Source organism: Squalius cephalus, assembly GCF_949319135.1.
Source record: "Squalius cephalus genome assembly, chromosome: 1".
Lineage (NCBI taxonomy): Eukaryota > Metazoa > Chordata > Actinopteri > Cypriniformes > Leuciscidae > Squalius > Squalius cephalus.
The window spans coordinates 3,798,013-3,815,310 of record NC_137122.1 but is presented as its reverse complement, the minus strand read 5'-3'; the positions used below and the strand labels follow the sequence as shown (position 1 = coordinate 3,815,310).

Here is a 17,298-nt window from a genome sequence, read left to right as displayed (position 1 = left end):
GAACTGTCTTAATGCATTAAGCATAAAGATTTTTCCACGTTAGTCTCAGAATGTCCGGGGTTGGTTTGAGGTCTTGCCGACAGTTTGTAAATCTTCTAAATATTCATATTCACAAATTCCATACAAAGGGTGATCAACAGTTATGACTTCTAAAATAAAATAAAAATGACCAGATAAGAGGTATCTGATTGACAGTTTGACAGATGTTGTTTTAAAAAAATAATTACAACATTATGGGGAAGTGGTATTAAATATTCGGTAACACATAGCCTAATACAATTATTTTAAGTATGCATTTTGTTCAGTTTTGCTTTTACAAAATGTTCCCTGTTTTTTATATAATTAATTTAATCTGAGATGTGCGTTATATCGCTTTTTGATCATTATTTGTGTTGTCGAATTTTGACACAGTTTCATTACTTGTTCATAATAATTTGATTCATAATTATGTCGTTTTTTTCTAAAAGTAAAAGTAAAAAAACTAAAAGTTTTTCTAAAAGCAATATTCTAAAGAGATACAAAGACAGTGTACGTGTACCCACCAGATTTCGCCATGAGTCATTTTGTACCCACCACTTTTAACTTCCGTTGACCGTTTTCAGTGGTTATGAGGAGCAATATGAGAGAAAATTTTTGTAATCATTGTCTGACACAACAAAAAAAAAATATAATATTCATTTTATTTTAATTTTCGTGTTCGCATTTATGAGGGAAAAAACAACGTGTCAGTTTACGGTTATGGACGTGAGCGCTCTAAAAGCGGCACTAAAAGACTGCTTTAAAACTTTCACAGAGACCTTAAACAGAACAGCTGCCTTTCTTTAAATCGAATTTCGTTTTGTATTAATTATGTCTTAATTTTAATCAATGTTTCGTGAACCAATTGCCTGGATTTAAGAAGTAAATATAGCAGACAATCACGACACCGGCGCCGGCGATATCTCATAAATGAACCGAAACTCAGCGTGTAATGCACATTCACATTTACAGTGTATTTAGACACATTTAGACGCATTCATAATCATTACTTTTACCGGTTCTTTGTGGCAAGCTTTATGCGTGCGGTCGTGCGCTTGAGTGCGGCTATATTATAGTAAATGCTCATTACTTAAAACAAAGCATAAGCCTCTTCCTGGCATGCAATGGAATCTACAATGTCAGTTGGTTATATCAACATATGTCAAATTAAGTTACGCGATATCAACAAATTAAGCTATAAACATTAATTTGAAATAACTTAAAGCGTATGTATAGTATATTTGCTTAAATAGCATTTAAACAAAGGAACTGCAAGGGATTAAAACCCCGCCCACACGCTGGTGAAAACTGGAAAAAACGGTTTTCTTTTGATTCCCTGAGAGGAGATCGATTAGCATTGGGGGTTGAATCGGCAGACCTGGGGGGTGGGTGGTTGTAATTTCTTGACTCTGTGCAATTGGTAGCAGCTAAAACAAGCAGCTAAAACAAAGACTGTGCAATTAATTACATTTTGGAAATAACTTTCTTCATGTCGTTTTATTTATACACTGTAAAACTTTTTTTTTTTTTTTTTTTTTGAATTTGTAAATATTAAATATGTTTTACAAACAATTGGTTTACAAACTCTTGGAGGTTTGTGGTTACCATCATTCAGAAGAGTGGTGCTTGTGTTTAGACTTGTGTTTTACGTGATTAAATCAGGAAGATTACATTGGTTTCTGTCCACACGGAGATGCATTTAAGACGATTTAATCAGGAAATGGAGGCACCGGCGCGATATAACTTGCATTGCTCGTGAACTGAGCTCGTCTCATAAATGAACCGAAACTCAGAAATGTATCTAGAAAGCTTGAAATGTCCACTTTTAAACAAAACAATTCAAAACGAAAAGAAACAGACAACTCTCTTTTGTAAGTGTGCATTTCTCTCTATAGGCACGTTCACAATATCTGCGAAGATGACGAGTCAGCATTGTCAACATCTTTGACTGACACATAAAACACTAGTTGATTAGTAAACAATTAAAATGTCTCCTTGCTATATTTGACACATGATTACTTTTGCCAGTTCTTTGTGGCAAGCTTTATGCATCCGTTAACTATCGAATATCGTGACTCATATTTTGTACCAGACCATTTATGGTTGTTCATATTGTTCAACAAAGTTCTTGATAAAAAAAAGAAAAGAAAAAAAAGAAGCTACTGTGCCTAATATTATTGTTGTATAGCGCGCAAGGTTTATGCGCATGCTTTAAGTCTTCTCCGTTTTTAGTGTATGTCTGTGGCAGAATTACAGTGCCTGGTCTGGTATGTATACTAGGCTACATCGTTTTGAGTCGGTTTCAGTGGTTTAGTGTGTACGCAGATATTTCTTGAGACGACGCCATGTTTTTATGTTTTTATGCACTTTTACTCTTTTAGTTTTGTTGCAATTTCACCAAAAGCTTATAATTAGGAAATACACACAACACGCTAAACTTGTATTCTCTATATGTTAAAAATGTTGTAAAAAATACGTATTATTCTTATATAATAAGAATAACAATATGATACATTTATATTGCACTCGAAATGATTTAGATATGGAAAGAGGAATTCTTCTCAACTACCACCAATAAAGTTTTAAAATTCTTCTTTAGAAAATATTATATTTTGATGATTCTGCAAGTTCAGCAGACAGTGAGGTTCGGGTTTGTTCCGATCAGAGCTCGTGAGTGGAGAGCGCATTTCTGAATATTCCGCTCCGCTCGTTCATTCCGCTCAGGGTCCACGGCCTCGCTCAACACAGATGTCCTGTTGCCTGGTTCGAAAATATGTGGAATACGGGCTGCTTTCGACTAAAAGTTTTTTTTTTTGTAGTCGACTAGTATACTAGGCTAGTTGTTCATTTAAGTAATTCGTGGACAAATCGCCCCTTTATATTAATTTAATTAGCCTACTTATGGATCATGAGCGTTTACGTAATATAGCCGCACTCAAGCGCACGACCGCACGCATAAAGCTTGCCACAAAGAACCGGTAAAAGTAATGATTATGAATGCGTCTAAATGTGTCTAAATACACTGTAAATGTGAATGTGCATTACACGCTGAGTTTCGGTTCATTTATGAGATATCGCCCGGCGCCTCCAATGTCGTGATTGTCTGCTATTTACTTCTTAAATCCAGGCAATTGGTTCACGAAACATTGATTAAAATTAAGATATAATTAATACAAAACGAAATTCAATTTAAAGAAAGGCAGCTGTTCTGTTTGAGGTCTCTGTGAAAGTTTTAAAGCAGACTTTTATTGCCGCTTTTAGAGCGCTCACGTCCATAACCGTTAACTGACACATTGTTTTTTCCCTCATAAATGCGAACACGAAAATTAAAATAAAATGAATATTATATATTTTTTTGTTGTGTCAGACAATGATTACAAAATTTTTCTCTCATATTGCTCCTCATAACCACTGAAAACGGTCAACGGAAGTTAAAAGTGGTGGGTACAAAATGACTCATGACGAAATCTGGTGGGTACACGTACAATGTCTTTGTATCTCTTTAGAATATTGCTTTTAGAAAAAACTTTGTTTTTTTTACTTTTAGAAAAAAATGACATAATTATGAATCAAATTATTATGAACAAATAATGAAACTGTGTCAAAATTCGACAACACAAAGAATGATCAAAAAGCGATATAACGCACATCTCAGGTTAAATTAATTAAGCTCCTCATAACCACTGAAAACGGTAAAAAAAAAATCGAACCAAAAGTCAAATTAATATGGACTGAAGTTAAAAGTGGTGGGTACAAAATGACTCATGACGAAATCTGGTGGGTGCGTACCCACCGTCCCCACCGAAATCGACGCCTATAAGGGAAACATGATAGTATAAAAAGTACTGTGTGTAATGCAGAAAAGCGCATTACAACCATGTTAAAACTATTTAAAACGTTAAGATGCAAAAATGAACTAAATGTAAAATTAGATAATGATATTGCGCAAATGATCTCGGTCTCTTTAAAGGTCTTCGCAAATTATTGTGTTATAAGACTCAGTTATCATAGCCTACATCACGTCTCTTCTACTGTAAGTACACAGGAAAAAAAAATAAGACAAATGATGCGCGTTTGAGTCGGATTTTTATGAAGAATATGTGACTGTTTATGTAACTGGCAAAAGAAAACATTGTATTCGTCATACTTCGTCAACTCAGTATGGCCACATGAAACACGACTGCCATCTACAGGTTTTAGTATTTCCTGCGTCCAACACCTAATCCCCCATCTGCACGATCCCGCAGAATTTCGGAAGTGCTTGTGGCATTCTTTTCTCTGAGACGCGCATTTTTAAAGGCCACATCTGTAATTCTGTCTAATTTTACTTTATTCACAGATGTAACTCGCCCGAACCACACAGTTATATTATACCCTAAAACACTCTCAATTAAACTAATGTAAACTTTGCAGAACATCCTGACTTACAGAAAATTCCCTTAGCAAGAATAGCCTTTGATTTGCTTTCTTACAAATAAGATTCACATTATCAGAGAAATTCAATTTACAGTCAATCATAGTTCCCAAATACTTAAAAGTCTTCAAAATTTCAACAGTTTGATCACATAACATTATTCCTGTTACAGGCTCTGAATAATTTAAAATCAACTCTTTTGTTTAACTTACATGTATCAATAAAGAAATTGCTTCACTCCATTTTTCTAGTTTCAAAACCTGCTCCTCGTACTCAAAATGTTCACAGTCTTTCCATAAAAGTGCCACATCATCTGCATATTTGTATAATTTATAATTCTCATGCTGCACTCTTATACCACTCGTATAAGCTGAAAACAGCAGAGGTGACAGGACACATCCTTGCCCACATAGCAACATTGTTTCGGCCCAGATCCGGCCCACATCTGGCACTTGTGGAAAGATGATCCGGCCCACATCTGGCACATGTGGAAAGATGATCCGGCCCACATCTGGCACTTGTGGAAAGATGATCCGGCCCACATCTGGCACTTGTGGAAAGATGATCCGGCCAGATGATCCGGCCCACATCTGGCACTTGTGGAAAGATGATCCGGCCCACATCTGGCACATGTGGAAAGATGATCCGGCCCACATCTGGCACTTGTGGAAAGATGATCCGGCCCACATCTGGCACTTGTGGAAAGATGATCCGGCCCACATCTGGCACATGTGGAAAGATGATCCGGCCCACATCTGGCACTTGTGGAAAGATGATCCGGCCCACATCTGGCACTTGTGGAAAGATGATCCGGCCCACATCTGGCACATGTGGAATGACGGCCCTTGGGCGGCTCACTCCTTTTTGCCAGATCTGGGCCACGAGCAGACCATAGCAATGCCACATGTCAGCCAAGAGAGCAAAGAAATAAACCAGAACTGGACCTTATCTGAGCCAGAAAACTTGTGTATATTAAATACGGAGTCATCTCAGCCTTAATAAGCCTGTTAACAAGCAGAATCACTGAAGGAAAGAAGAGAACAGAAGAAGAGACGAGCAGAAACACAAGAACTACAACTGACTTCAGACACAGTCTTAGATGAAATCAGCTGAAGATAAAGACATTAAATCTGTGAAGATCTCAGCAGAGGAGGATTAAACAACTCCACAAACAGCATTACCAGCTTCACTTATTACTAACCAGACTGACTTTATTTCTGTCAGACGTCTACAGAAGCTCTTACTGAGAGTTAACAGAGGTTTAACTCTAATGTGTTTCATGTGAAGTCACCATAACAGTGATCAGTGTTTCCATTAGTTGGGCTCTTAACTCTTCTTTTATGTTTTGTCTGTTTTGGCCGCTGTGACGGTGTGTGTGTCAAACACATTTGTTGCAGCAAAGAAAGCTAAAGTGAAACGAGATCAGGTGATGATGGTTACCTGGTGATTGTTTTGATTCAGAAGTTGCATGACCACAGAAACACTCCTAAATGTCAAACACACATGATCATCTCTCCCTTTTCTCAGAAATGCATCACATAACACCTAACTTCAACATTCACTGTCCTAAACCAGCACCGGAAAGTGTTTAAGTAAACTGTGGTAACTTGGTATGAAAAGACCACACACGAGAGAGGAATGCAGGTTCACTAATAACTGCTCTTATCTTACAGGATCACATCCGCACGACCTGGCTATCCCACAGAACCCAACAGACTACAGCAACAGGTGATTCCCACACAACACACACATATACGCCCCCTAGTGGCAACACTGGACGTGCTACAATAAACTCAATCTACTACATAAACCTCAAATTCTTGGCATTAACATGCGATCAACGTTCTTTTAAAGCCAACCAGGACACGGTGTGTTTACACCTGGCCACATCAAGTGGCTTCTGTATCTGGATTTTATTGCACTGGAAGTCTTCTAGAAGGAAGAACCTCCTTCTACTTTTTCATGGTTAGAGGATTTTGTCTTTTCTACATATTGAAAAAAATAAGTTTGCTCCAAGAATACACCCTCTATCTTTGCTGATTTGTAATATGTATTTTTAACTAACCTTTGGTTATATCTCTTCATATTGGTTTATATATCCCAGACAGCAACATAATGTGGCCCAGATGTGGGCCGGATCTGGGCCGTGTGCAATCCATGTGGCCCAGATGTGGGCCGGATCTGGGCCAAACTATGTTGCTGTCTGGGATGTGTATGTGTGTGTATTTTATATATGTGTGTATATATATGTATATGTATGTGTGTGTGTTTATATATTATATATATTATTATTATTATTATTATTATTATTATTTTTCTCTTTTTGGGTATAGTTGTCTAGATGCAGGATGGATTGTGGGTGTTTACTTTTTTTTAATTATTATTATTATTATTTTATTTTTTTCCCTTATTTATTAATTTTTATTATTATTGTATGTATGTGTATATATGTATATGTGTGTGTATGTATATATGTGTTAGGGCTTGCATAGACTAGTCGAGTAGTCGATAGATCGACTACTTCAACCACTAGTCGACGCTGTCGGAAACAATCGACTACTCGAGCGTCCATTAACCATAAATTAATTAGAAATGGCGAACGTCACCAACAGACAACACACGTCAGATGTGTGGAAGTATTTCATCAAGCATGACAAAAATATAGTAATTGGCCAACTCTGCAAGAGGCCGTTCACATATTGCGTCTAAAAACGTGTGGAAAGCGCGGCCGTGCCGCTGTCTCCTACAAGCGCGTGAGCTCCCATGGCGTCTGTCATTGCTATGCAACCAACCATGAACTGCGCTCTCCATGATGACGACGAAGAAGTTTCAGCAAAGGATTAATTGATTTCTAGCCCTTGCATTACCGTTACTACTAGATATATTTCTGGAGATGAGAAGGAAAAACCCGCCTGGAAAAACTAGCGCACCACGTTGCTTCCATTATGAGCGCGCTCGCCGCGGCCGCGCGCCTACATTTGAAATAACGACCTTGAGCGCGGAAAGACGCGATATGTGAACAGCCCCTAGAAGCAGACGTCTGAAATGAAAGGCAAGAACGGCTATTTATTTGGCTTTAGACTGTTACATGAAAATTTTTAAATGAAATGTCATAATTATAATGTTTTGAGAGTTTACTTATGTAATTGTTGCATTAGGCTATGAATTAATAATGTTTATTGATAAGATCTAGCTATTTCATGTCTTTTCATTTACAGTAGCATGAACCACGAGTAGTCGAGTAACTCGAGTAATGTTTTGATAAGAAATCGACTAGCAGAAATCAGTAGTCGTGCAACCCCTAATATGTGTATATGTGTATATATATATTATTATTATTTTATTTATATATATATATATGGTTTTTCATTTATTTATTTATTTATTTATTTATTTATTTTGTGTGTGTAATTTGGAAATATACTTCTGTTTTATTTTCCTCCTCAGAGTGGGTGGGTGGGACAAGGTTTACTGAGGGTTATGGATTGTTCATGTTTGTGTCCACCCTTAGTAGTTGGAATAGTAATACATTTATTAATATGGCTATACCTTTTTGTATATTCCATTAATAAAAAATAAATAAAAAAAAGAATAAAAAATAATATATGGTGTTATATTGCTGTTCTTGGTCACAAGTTTATTGCATACAGTGACCACAGTGCCAAAAAAACAAACAAAAAAAAACAAAAAAAAACAAAGGAAGGATGTAACAATATGTTATATATTGTCAGAAGGATGTGACAGACCATGTATGGTTGAACTGTGTTGGCATGTGTTTATGAGATTCTTTATTTGTAGAAAATAGAGTGATTGACAGAGTGAACCAAGCATATAACAAGAAGGAAAGTGTAAAGTTAAGGAACATGAAGCTGGAGTTTGTGAGGGTGAAACACAGATGGGGAGAAGCAGGTGTGTGTGTGTGTGTGTGTGTGTGTGTGTGTGTGTGTGTTCAGGAAATGTTCAAGAACTGCAGAAGATTGAAGGAAACAGTGGAAATGTGACGTGGATCATGAGAAGGAATGACAGCAGAGACTCTCTTGTTGATTGTAAGTTGTTTTGTTGTTGTAAAACTTGTTTGTTTGTTTGTTTGTTTGCAGTTACCGATTGGAAAGTGTTGTTAACTGAATCATTCAGGCAAACGACCTAGAAATCTGAATTAAACTGAATCACACAGCAAAAATCTCTAAACGGTCGTTCAAATTTGACATATGGTCAGTTTTCTTGTCCTTAATGAACAGTAGGGGGCGCAAACGCACACTTTCTCAGTTTGTATAAACCTTACTTAAGGTTCAGTGTATTTAAACCTAGAAACACCCCTGAATGGAGGTGTAATGTGACAACATGCCCCATTGGTGGGGGTTCATTGAAATATGGACATATGACAGATTAAATCAAAACAATACACAAGACAAACTAAAATACTATTAACTTTTTCATATAAAATGATGGCATTTTTTATAATTAAAAATAAACAAATTTGAGTTTGTCAACAAACAAACTCCAAAACACAGCTATACAGCGTAGTTCAAAATATAACAATAATTAATCATTTCTGAACATTGATTCTCAATCTTTATTGACCTTTCTCTCATGTGCTCAGGCCTATTATGTTTTCTCATGCAAAATATATAAAAATATAATATGAAATATAAATATGATATTTTATTATATACAGTATCTAAATTATACTGTATAACAGTCACATATTATCAAGTTAAACCGAACTCTAATTTTTTTGACTGGTTGTGTTGAAGACCTTTTGAGTTTCCATGTGTTAATGATATAATGGGGTGTGTGTGTGTGTGTGTGTGTGTGTGTGTGTGTGTGTGTGTGTGTGTATGTGTGTGTGTTCAAAAAAGACAAGTGGAAAAAAAGACATATCTGACATTTAATTGTGACATATACACACTGCAATGTCAAATTTTAGAATATTTTATAGCAATATAATGCGGGCAGACACTGATGTAATTCTCAGACGGACGTCTCTCTGTAGAAGAAACAGCTGATATACAAGCTGAAGCAAGAGGATCATTTCAGCATGAGCTTCTGCATGAAGATGAAGGTTTTCAGACAGAAATCCAGCGGATAAACCGACTATCGACTCATGGAAGAGGCTTGTGAGACGCTAGATTGAGTCTGGCCTGTGTGAAAACACATCAGGGCTTCAGTCTCTAACTTTACTGTAGCTGTGATCATATAGATGAGATTCTGTGCCCTGACCAGATGATGATTCACAATAAACCTCTTTCATATTCACAGGACATTCAACAAATATCTGCTCGTTCACACACACACATATAATTCCTCCAAACCCCAGAGAGATGAAATCTTCCCGTCTGCTCCTGATATGAGGAGCTCATGATCTGGATCATTCATGTTGATTTGTGAAGGTCTTGTTCTTGTTCACAGAGGCGTAAAGTTCTTCCTGCGGTTGATCTCCTCTTCCTCTGATGGCAGCATAAGTCACTGTATCATCATGATCCTGAAAGAACAGATTCTGTCCATCAATGTTTGAACCCCAGCGATTATTATTATTAATATCAGAGCATGAGCTTCATTTATCTGAGAGTCAAACTCATGTTCTGGTATCTACTCACATTGAGTGATTTTACAGGCTTTGTATTGGAAGAGTGACCTCAGAATAAGTCACATAATCTGTCTGCTCCTAAACATCAATGCAAACGTGTAGAGAGTCAAGTTTAACAGACACATCAGACATATCTCTCACTATGATATGTAGAATAACACAAAAGCCTTTAGTAAATCACATTATTGAACGTAATGTTTGGTGATTTAGTGGACTCACATTGGCTCTTGCCGCGGGAGGAATGGACATGTTGATTGTCTCATACGTCCCTGTATGATCATCCTCATCTTTGACCTTCAGAACAAACAGTTAAACTGCATGAGTGACACTTTATTGAGCTTTAAAGACATTAATCAAATCTAAATCACTGCATTACTGAACTCACCGCAGAGTCGCCAGTCCCTCTTTTATTATCTGAAAACAAGTGCCTCATGAAATATGAGCATTTATGATCAAACACACATGTGCAAAACACAGAATCTTAGCAATAAGATTTTGTTCAATCATTAAAGTGAGAGATAAAAACGTCTCGGTTATGTAACCTCAGCTCCCTGAGATAACGGGAACGAGTATTGCATCTCTGCTAGATGCTAAGGGGGAATCTCCTTTTCTCAGTGCAGCGATCTGAGCGCATCTATTGGCTGGCCAGTGGGAACTGCATGAACCTATGGCGAAGCAGCGTGTCTGTGCGAGCCAATCGGGGCAGGGGCGGGGCAAAGGAATCATATTTAATTAGACAAACGCCAGTCGTGTAGTGACATAGCACGGCTGTCTACGCAATACTCGTTCCCGTTATCTCAGGGAACTGAGGTTACGTAAGTAACCGAGTCGTTCCCTTTCAGAATGTTTACTCGTATTGCGTCTTTGCTAGACTCTATGGGGAACCAATTCAATCACACCGTGCTATATGAGCAGAACGACATGTTCTGTGGCCCTAGCCTGGGATGCTTGGGTAAGGGTCCCCGGGCGGTAGGGCTAGGGAAGGGCAAGTTATGCAAGTTACGCTGGGCCATTCGTGGACCTGCGCATCCGTGTCCTTTGTTAAGAATATTGGGCAGTGAGAGTTGCCTTCAGAGGCGAAGAGTTCGACCTCTGCCCTGCCAAAGATACTCCAGATTAATGCTATGGGGATGGAGGGACCATTCCCCTGGGAACACGTTGTCCAGGGACAGCATGTCTTCTCCCTGGTTCAGTCTCTCAGAGAGCGCAGGTTGGAGAAGGTGCCGGGCTAGTCTGTACTGAGGCCACGACCTGAGTTCACTTTGGTGATTTATTTAGGACACTACCGCCATGTTGTCTGACATGCCTACTGATCCCTATGCCGGATATGAGCTGCTTTAATAGGCAGATGCCCCGCCCCCTTCTGCAGGCTCTGAGCCGCGATTGGCTGCCGCAGACACGCCTCTTCGCCATAGACTCATGCAGTTCCCACTGACAAACCTCAGATCGCTGCACTGTTATCGGTGTGCAGTGGCACTACGGTTTTGAGTTAAAGGCTTCAAAATTCTGAGAAAAGGCGTTTCCCTCGTAACTCACCGGCTCTTTTTCTGCAGATCAGCCAGAGAAGAGCAAGAAGGAGAACAGCGACTGCAGCGCCAGACATCACTGTGACTGAAGAAGAGATCGAGCAGAGTCAGAGACGGACAGGGCAGATTGGGACAATTATAGACAGACAAAACACTGTGATTATGTACCTTTTGTGATTGTATTTGAATGATAAGAGTCTGGGTCTGGTGTTGTTGTATTCGCTTGAGCTGAAAAGGATGATTGGGGACAATTATAGACAAAGACAAAAGCCATCGGCACAGATGACGACCGGAATGTGATGTCAATCAACTCTTACATATTTCAGTGAGGTAAAATATCTATATGGTAACATTCATATTTTCTATAGAATTATGTTAGACGAAGCTGTGAATAACATCATCAGTGGCGTAAAAGCATCATGTACCTCGTGGAGAAGGACTCACTGCTGTCGTTGAATCAGCTGGAGCTGTAAAGGACGAATGTTTGTTCAGATGATTCATACTAGGGGTGTAACGATACACAAAACTGACGGTTCGGTACGTCCCACGGTTTTGACGCCTCGGTTCGGTTCGGTTCGGTTCATTTAGGTGGGGTGGGGGGTTTAGAAAGCTAAAATTGCTTCTTTTTTTTTTAAAAAAAAACAGTGCTTTAATTAACAAATTGTGTCCTTGTCTTTAAATTAATTAAATTACAAGTAAACGTTTCGCAAGGATAAAAAAATGTATCTGCTAATGCTGTAAACTATATAGGAGCCCTTACTTTCACATTACTATAACATTAAAGCTTAACAACAGAGCCTAGACTTTTAGCCTAAATTCAGTTGCTATTTATTTTTAGATATAATAATAATAATCAACACTCAAGTAACAAATTGTATGAAAACATGTAAATTGTACATAAGGCAGTTTTTACATTAACATATGTTTTTACTCTAACTTATTATTGAAATATAATCATTTACACAGTTGCTGTCATTTTCATGACAGATATTTTAAACATACATTAAATAATCAAGATGTCATTAACAGGTTAAGTAAAATATAATATATAGGCTAATATAGTGCATTTATTTAGTGAAAGGGTTCATTTCCTTAGCAAACCAACAAACTGTGGACACTGAATGACTTGCCTGAGGTAAATAAAGCTATGTGAAAAACTGTCACGCCACATCAAAGAGCGCCAAAACGACATTTAATGTTTGAATTTCGTGATCAAATAGACAGAATCTGAAAGATTACACCTTGCTTATTATCGAAAGTAACAAAACACTGAGCTTATTGCGATTAAATGTGGTTAATGGTGATTAGGCAACAAGGTTGTATTCGTTGTGTACACATAAGACATGAGGTCCAATGGGGGCGGGGCGGGCGTGTTCGGTACGCCATGAGAGTATCGCGATTCGTATCGTTGGTGGTGTATCGCGGTTTTTCGGTTCGGTTCGAATATCGTTACACCCCTAATTCATACTGTACAAAAGCATCATTATATTTTAACTGGTTAAAACTTTTAACACTGATTCATGAGACTCATTCGTTTTCTCACCTGAATACTTGACAGTGTATCTGACTGAGGTCAAGAGTTGATTTCTGCGAGTAAGCTGACATCTCCACTCTCTGTTGTCATCTTCATTCAGGAGTGTTGTAGTCAGAGTGAGGATACAGCGATATTGATCTGATGATGATAATATCTGATATCTGGAGTCTGTCTTCAGATCAACACCAGCCTGATTCACCCACAACAGCTCAACTCCCTCAGAACTGACCCAATAATCACAGGAGAATACAGAATACAACTGACAGGAGAGAGTCACAGAGCGGCCTGGACTGATCTCAGTCTGTGAGGATGAAGATGATGATGGTGATGATGATGATGATGATGATGGTGATGATGATGATGATGATGATGATGATGATGATGGCGATGATGAAGATGATGAAGATGATGATGAAGATGATGATGATGATGATGATGATGGAGACACTGAAACTGAACACAAGACACAAATCACAGACTCTTCAATCATCATATGAGTTTTTAAATTGACCAGATAATCATAAACTTACCATGAAGAACACGCAGATAAACATAAGTATCAGGTCCTTGTTGTTCTCCATTCACAGATTGTCTGCAGATGTATGATCCAGAATCTTCTCCTGTGACGTTCTTGATGTTCAGAGAGCAGTCAGACTCCAGACTCAGTCTCTCATGTCTCTCTGAGTCTTTATTCTTTATTCCTCCAGTAATCAAAACTGCTGAATCACTGTAATGTTTCTTGTAGATCCATGTAGTTGATTTGCAGTCAGAAAGAGTTTTATTACAGGACAGAGAGACATTTTCACCCGAACTGATGAACACATGATCCACTCCACTGGTTCCTGAAACACAATTAAAAAACAGAAAATTCAAATACAGTCTTTTATTTCTCATTTAATGCAAACCACACACTCTCCAGAATAAACTATTAGTCTTTATCAGAGAGCTGTTCAAATCACTGACACACTCTTAATATGAAGATAATTCTTCATTATCAGATGTTTGAGTGACACTATGTCCAGTATCAGGAATAATACAGTAGGATCTGTGTGTATCAATACACAACTCTGAGATCACAACGTGAATGTGTGCAAGAATAAACTGAGCATGTTCAAATGAACTCTTTCCAGACTAATTCCACTAAATGTCTTTAGAGAAAATACAGATTTCTTTACCTGTGAGAAGTGAAGAGAGAATGATCAGTCCTAGCAGACACAGATCACACTTATCAGCCATTTTCTGTTTCTGTCAGTCTTCCTCTTCATTATATATAGTTACAGCTCTTGCTCTTCATTATATATAGTTACAGCTCCTCCTTTAAACATCATCAGCTCCTCCTGTGGTTATTAACTTCCTCTCATCTGACCAACCGAGTGTTTACATCCGTTGCTATATAGTGACACTATACCAATGTAACTTTGTCCTCTCTGTAGATTGGGCTCATATAGACTCTGAACTGTGTACTTTAACACTGAGGATTTTGCTCTGTGGTCTTGAATGGTCTTGACTCTGAGTGACACTCAACTTTCCTCTACAGATGTATAGATGCTACAATAGTTGCAATAGTTATTCTCAAAATAAAAGAGAATGTGTGAAAAGTAGCTGGTTGAAAATGAAATAAAATGTTCAAATGAAGATGTGTTGAATTTGCAGGGCGAGCTCAACCTAAAGCCTAGTTTGAGCTTGGCCTACAAACTTAAGTGTCATAGGAAGAGCGTGTATGTGTGTAGCTAAGGGTGTTAAAACCACAGTTTTTGAAGAGAACTTGGAGCATCTCTTGCTTCACAGATAGAAAAGGTGTAAAGCCAAAGAGGGTCAAAGGGAACAGGGGAACTTTCCATATAAAACTTTTGGTGTGTGTGCTGCATAAGACAAGGGTGATACGAACTGATACAGATTTCTTTACCTGTGAGAAGTGAAGAGAGAATGATCAGTCCCAGCAGACACAGATCACACTTATCAGCCATTTTCTGTTTCTGTCAGTCTTCCTCTTCATTATATATATTTACAGCTCCTCCTTTAAACATCATCAGCTCCTCCTGTGGTTATTAACTTCCTCTCATCTGACAGCCTGAGATGAAACTCTGAGAAGTGTTGCTGAGTGGATTTCAGTGCAAATGTCCATCCATCTTCTACCGCTTATCCGGGGCCGGGTCGCGGGGGCAGCAGTCTAAGCAGGGATGCCCAGACTTCCCTCTCCCTCGACACTTCCTCCAGCTCTTCCGGGGGGACACCGAGGCGTTCCCAGGCCAGCCGGGAGACATAGTCTCTCCAGCGTGTCCTAGGTCTTCCCCGGGGTCTCCTCCCGGTGGGACATGCCCGGAACGCCTTCCCAGGAAGGCGTCCAGGAGGCATCCGGAAAAGATGCCCGAGCCACCTCAGCTGACCCCTCTCGATGTGGAGGAGCAGCGGCTCTACTCTGAGCTCCTCCCGAGTGACCGAGCTTCTCACCCTATCTCTAAGGGAGCGCCCAGCCACCCTGCGGAGAAAGTTCATTTCGGCCGCTTGTATCCGGGATCTTGTCCTTTCGGTCATGACCCAAAGCTCATGACCATAGGTGAGAGTAGGAACGTAGATTGACCGGTAAATCGAGAGCTTTGCCTTGCGGCTCATCTCCTTCTTCACCACGACGGACCGGTACAGCGACCGCATTACTGCAGAAGCTGCACCGATCCGTCTGTCAATCTCCCGTTCCATCCTTCCCTCACTCGTGAACAAGACCCCGAGATACTTGAACTCCTCCACTTGAGGCAGGAACTCTCCACCAACCTGAAGCGGGCAAGCCACCCTTTTCCGACTGAGGACCATGGCCTCGGATTTGGAGGTGCTGATTCTCATCCCGGCCGCTTCACACTCGGCTGCAAACCGTCCCAGTGCATGCTGGAGGTCCTGGTTTGATGAGGCCAACACGACCACATCATCCGCAAAGAGCAGAGATGAAATCGTGTGGTCCCCAAACCTGACCCCCTCCGGCCCCTGGCTGCGCCTAGAAATTCTGTCCATAAAAATTATGAACAGAACCGGTGACAAAGGGCAGCCCTGCCGGAGTCCAACACGCACCGGGAACAAGTCTGACTTACTGCTGGCAATCCGAACCAAGCTCCTGCTCCGGTCGTACAGGGACCGGATAGCCCTTAGCAAAGGGCCCCGGACCCCATACTCCCGGAGCACCCTCCACAGGCCGCCACGAGGGACACAGTCGAATGCCTTCTCCAAATCCACAAAACACATGTGAATTGGTTGGGCAAACTCCCATGAACCCTCCAGCACCCTGTAGAGGGTATAGAGCTGATCCAGTGTTCCACGACCGGGACGAAAACCACACTGTTCCTCCTGAATCCGAGGTTCTACTATCGGCCGGATTCTCCTCTCCAGTACCCTGGCATAGACTTTCCCAGGGAGGCTGAGAAGTGTGATCCCTCTATAGTTGGAGCACACCCTCCGATCCCCCTTCTTGAAAAGAGGGACCACCACCCCGGTCTGCCAGTCCAAAGGTACTGTCCCCGACCGCCACGCGATGTTGCAGAGGCGTGTCAGCCAAGACAGCCCCACAACATCCAGAGACTTGAGGTACTCAGGGCGGATCTCATCCACCCCCGGTGCCTTGCCACCGAGGAGTTTCTTGACTACCTCGGTGACTTCAGCTTGGGTGATGGACGAGTCCGCCTCCGAGCCCTCAGCCTCTGCTTCCTCAATGGAAGACGTGACGGCAGGATTGAGGAGATCCTCGAAGTATTCCTTCCACCGTCCGGTGATATCCCCAGTCGAGGTCAACAGCCGCCCACCTCCACTGTAAACAGCATTGGTAGGGCACTGCTTCCCCCTCCTGAGGCGCCGGACGGTTTGCCAGAATCTCTTCGAGGCCGACCGATAGTCCTTCTCCATGGCCTCACCGAACTCCTCCCAGGCCCGAGTTTTTGCCTCAACAACCACCCGGGCTGCAGTCCGCTTGGCCCGTCGGTACCCATCAGCTGCCTCAGGAGTCCCACAAGCCAGCCAGGCCCGGTAGGACTCCTTCTTCAGCTTGACGGCATCCCTTACTTCCGGTGTCCACCACCGGGTTCGGGGATTGCCGCCTCGACAGGCACCGGAGACCTTATGGCCACAGCTCCGAGTGGCCGCGTTGACAATGGAGGTGGAGAACATGGTCCACTCGGACTCAATATCTCCAGACTCCCTCGGGATCTGGTCGAAGCTCTGCCGGAGGTGGGAGTTGAAG

At 40.6% G+C, this 17,298-nt stretch overlaps 1 protein-coding gene across 1 annotated transcript in view; it reads right to left on the bottom strand.

Moving 5' to 3' along the window:
* Positions 1 to 9,293: 9,293 nt before the first annotated feature.
* Positions 9,294 to 17,298, bottom strand: part of LOC307156445 (uncharacterized protein) — a 41,002-nt gene continuing 32,997 nt past the window's right edge. Inside the window, exons 4-8 of the mRNA XM_079867792.1 lie at positions 11,556 to 11,630; positions 10,405 to 10,433; positions 10,239 to 10,313; positions 10,030 to 10,097; positions 9,294 to 9,914 (exon numbers count right to left, since the gene is read on the bottom strand). Of these exons, the coding sequence (XP_079723918.1) occupies positions 10,041 to 10,097; positions 10,239 to 10,313; positions 10,405 to 10,433; positions 11,556 to 11,630 (236 nt within the window). The 3' untranslated portion in view covers positions 9,294 to 9,914; positions 10,030 to 10,040. The remainder of the gene's footprint in view (positions 9,915 to 10,029; positions 10,098 to 10,238; positions 10,314 to 10,404; positions 10,434 to 11,555; positions 11,631 to 17,298) is intronic.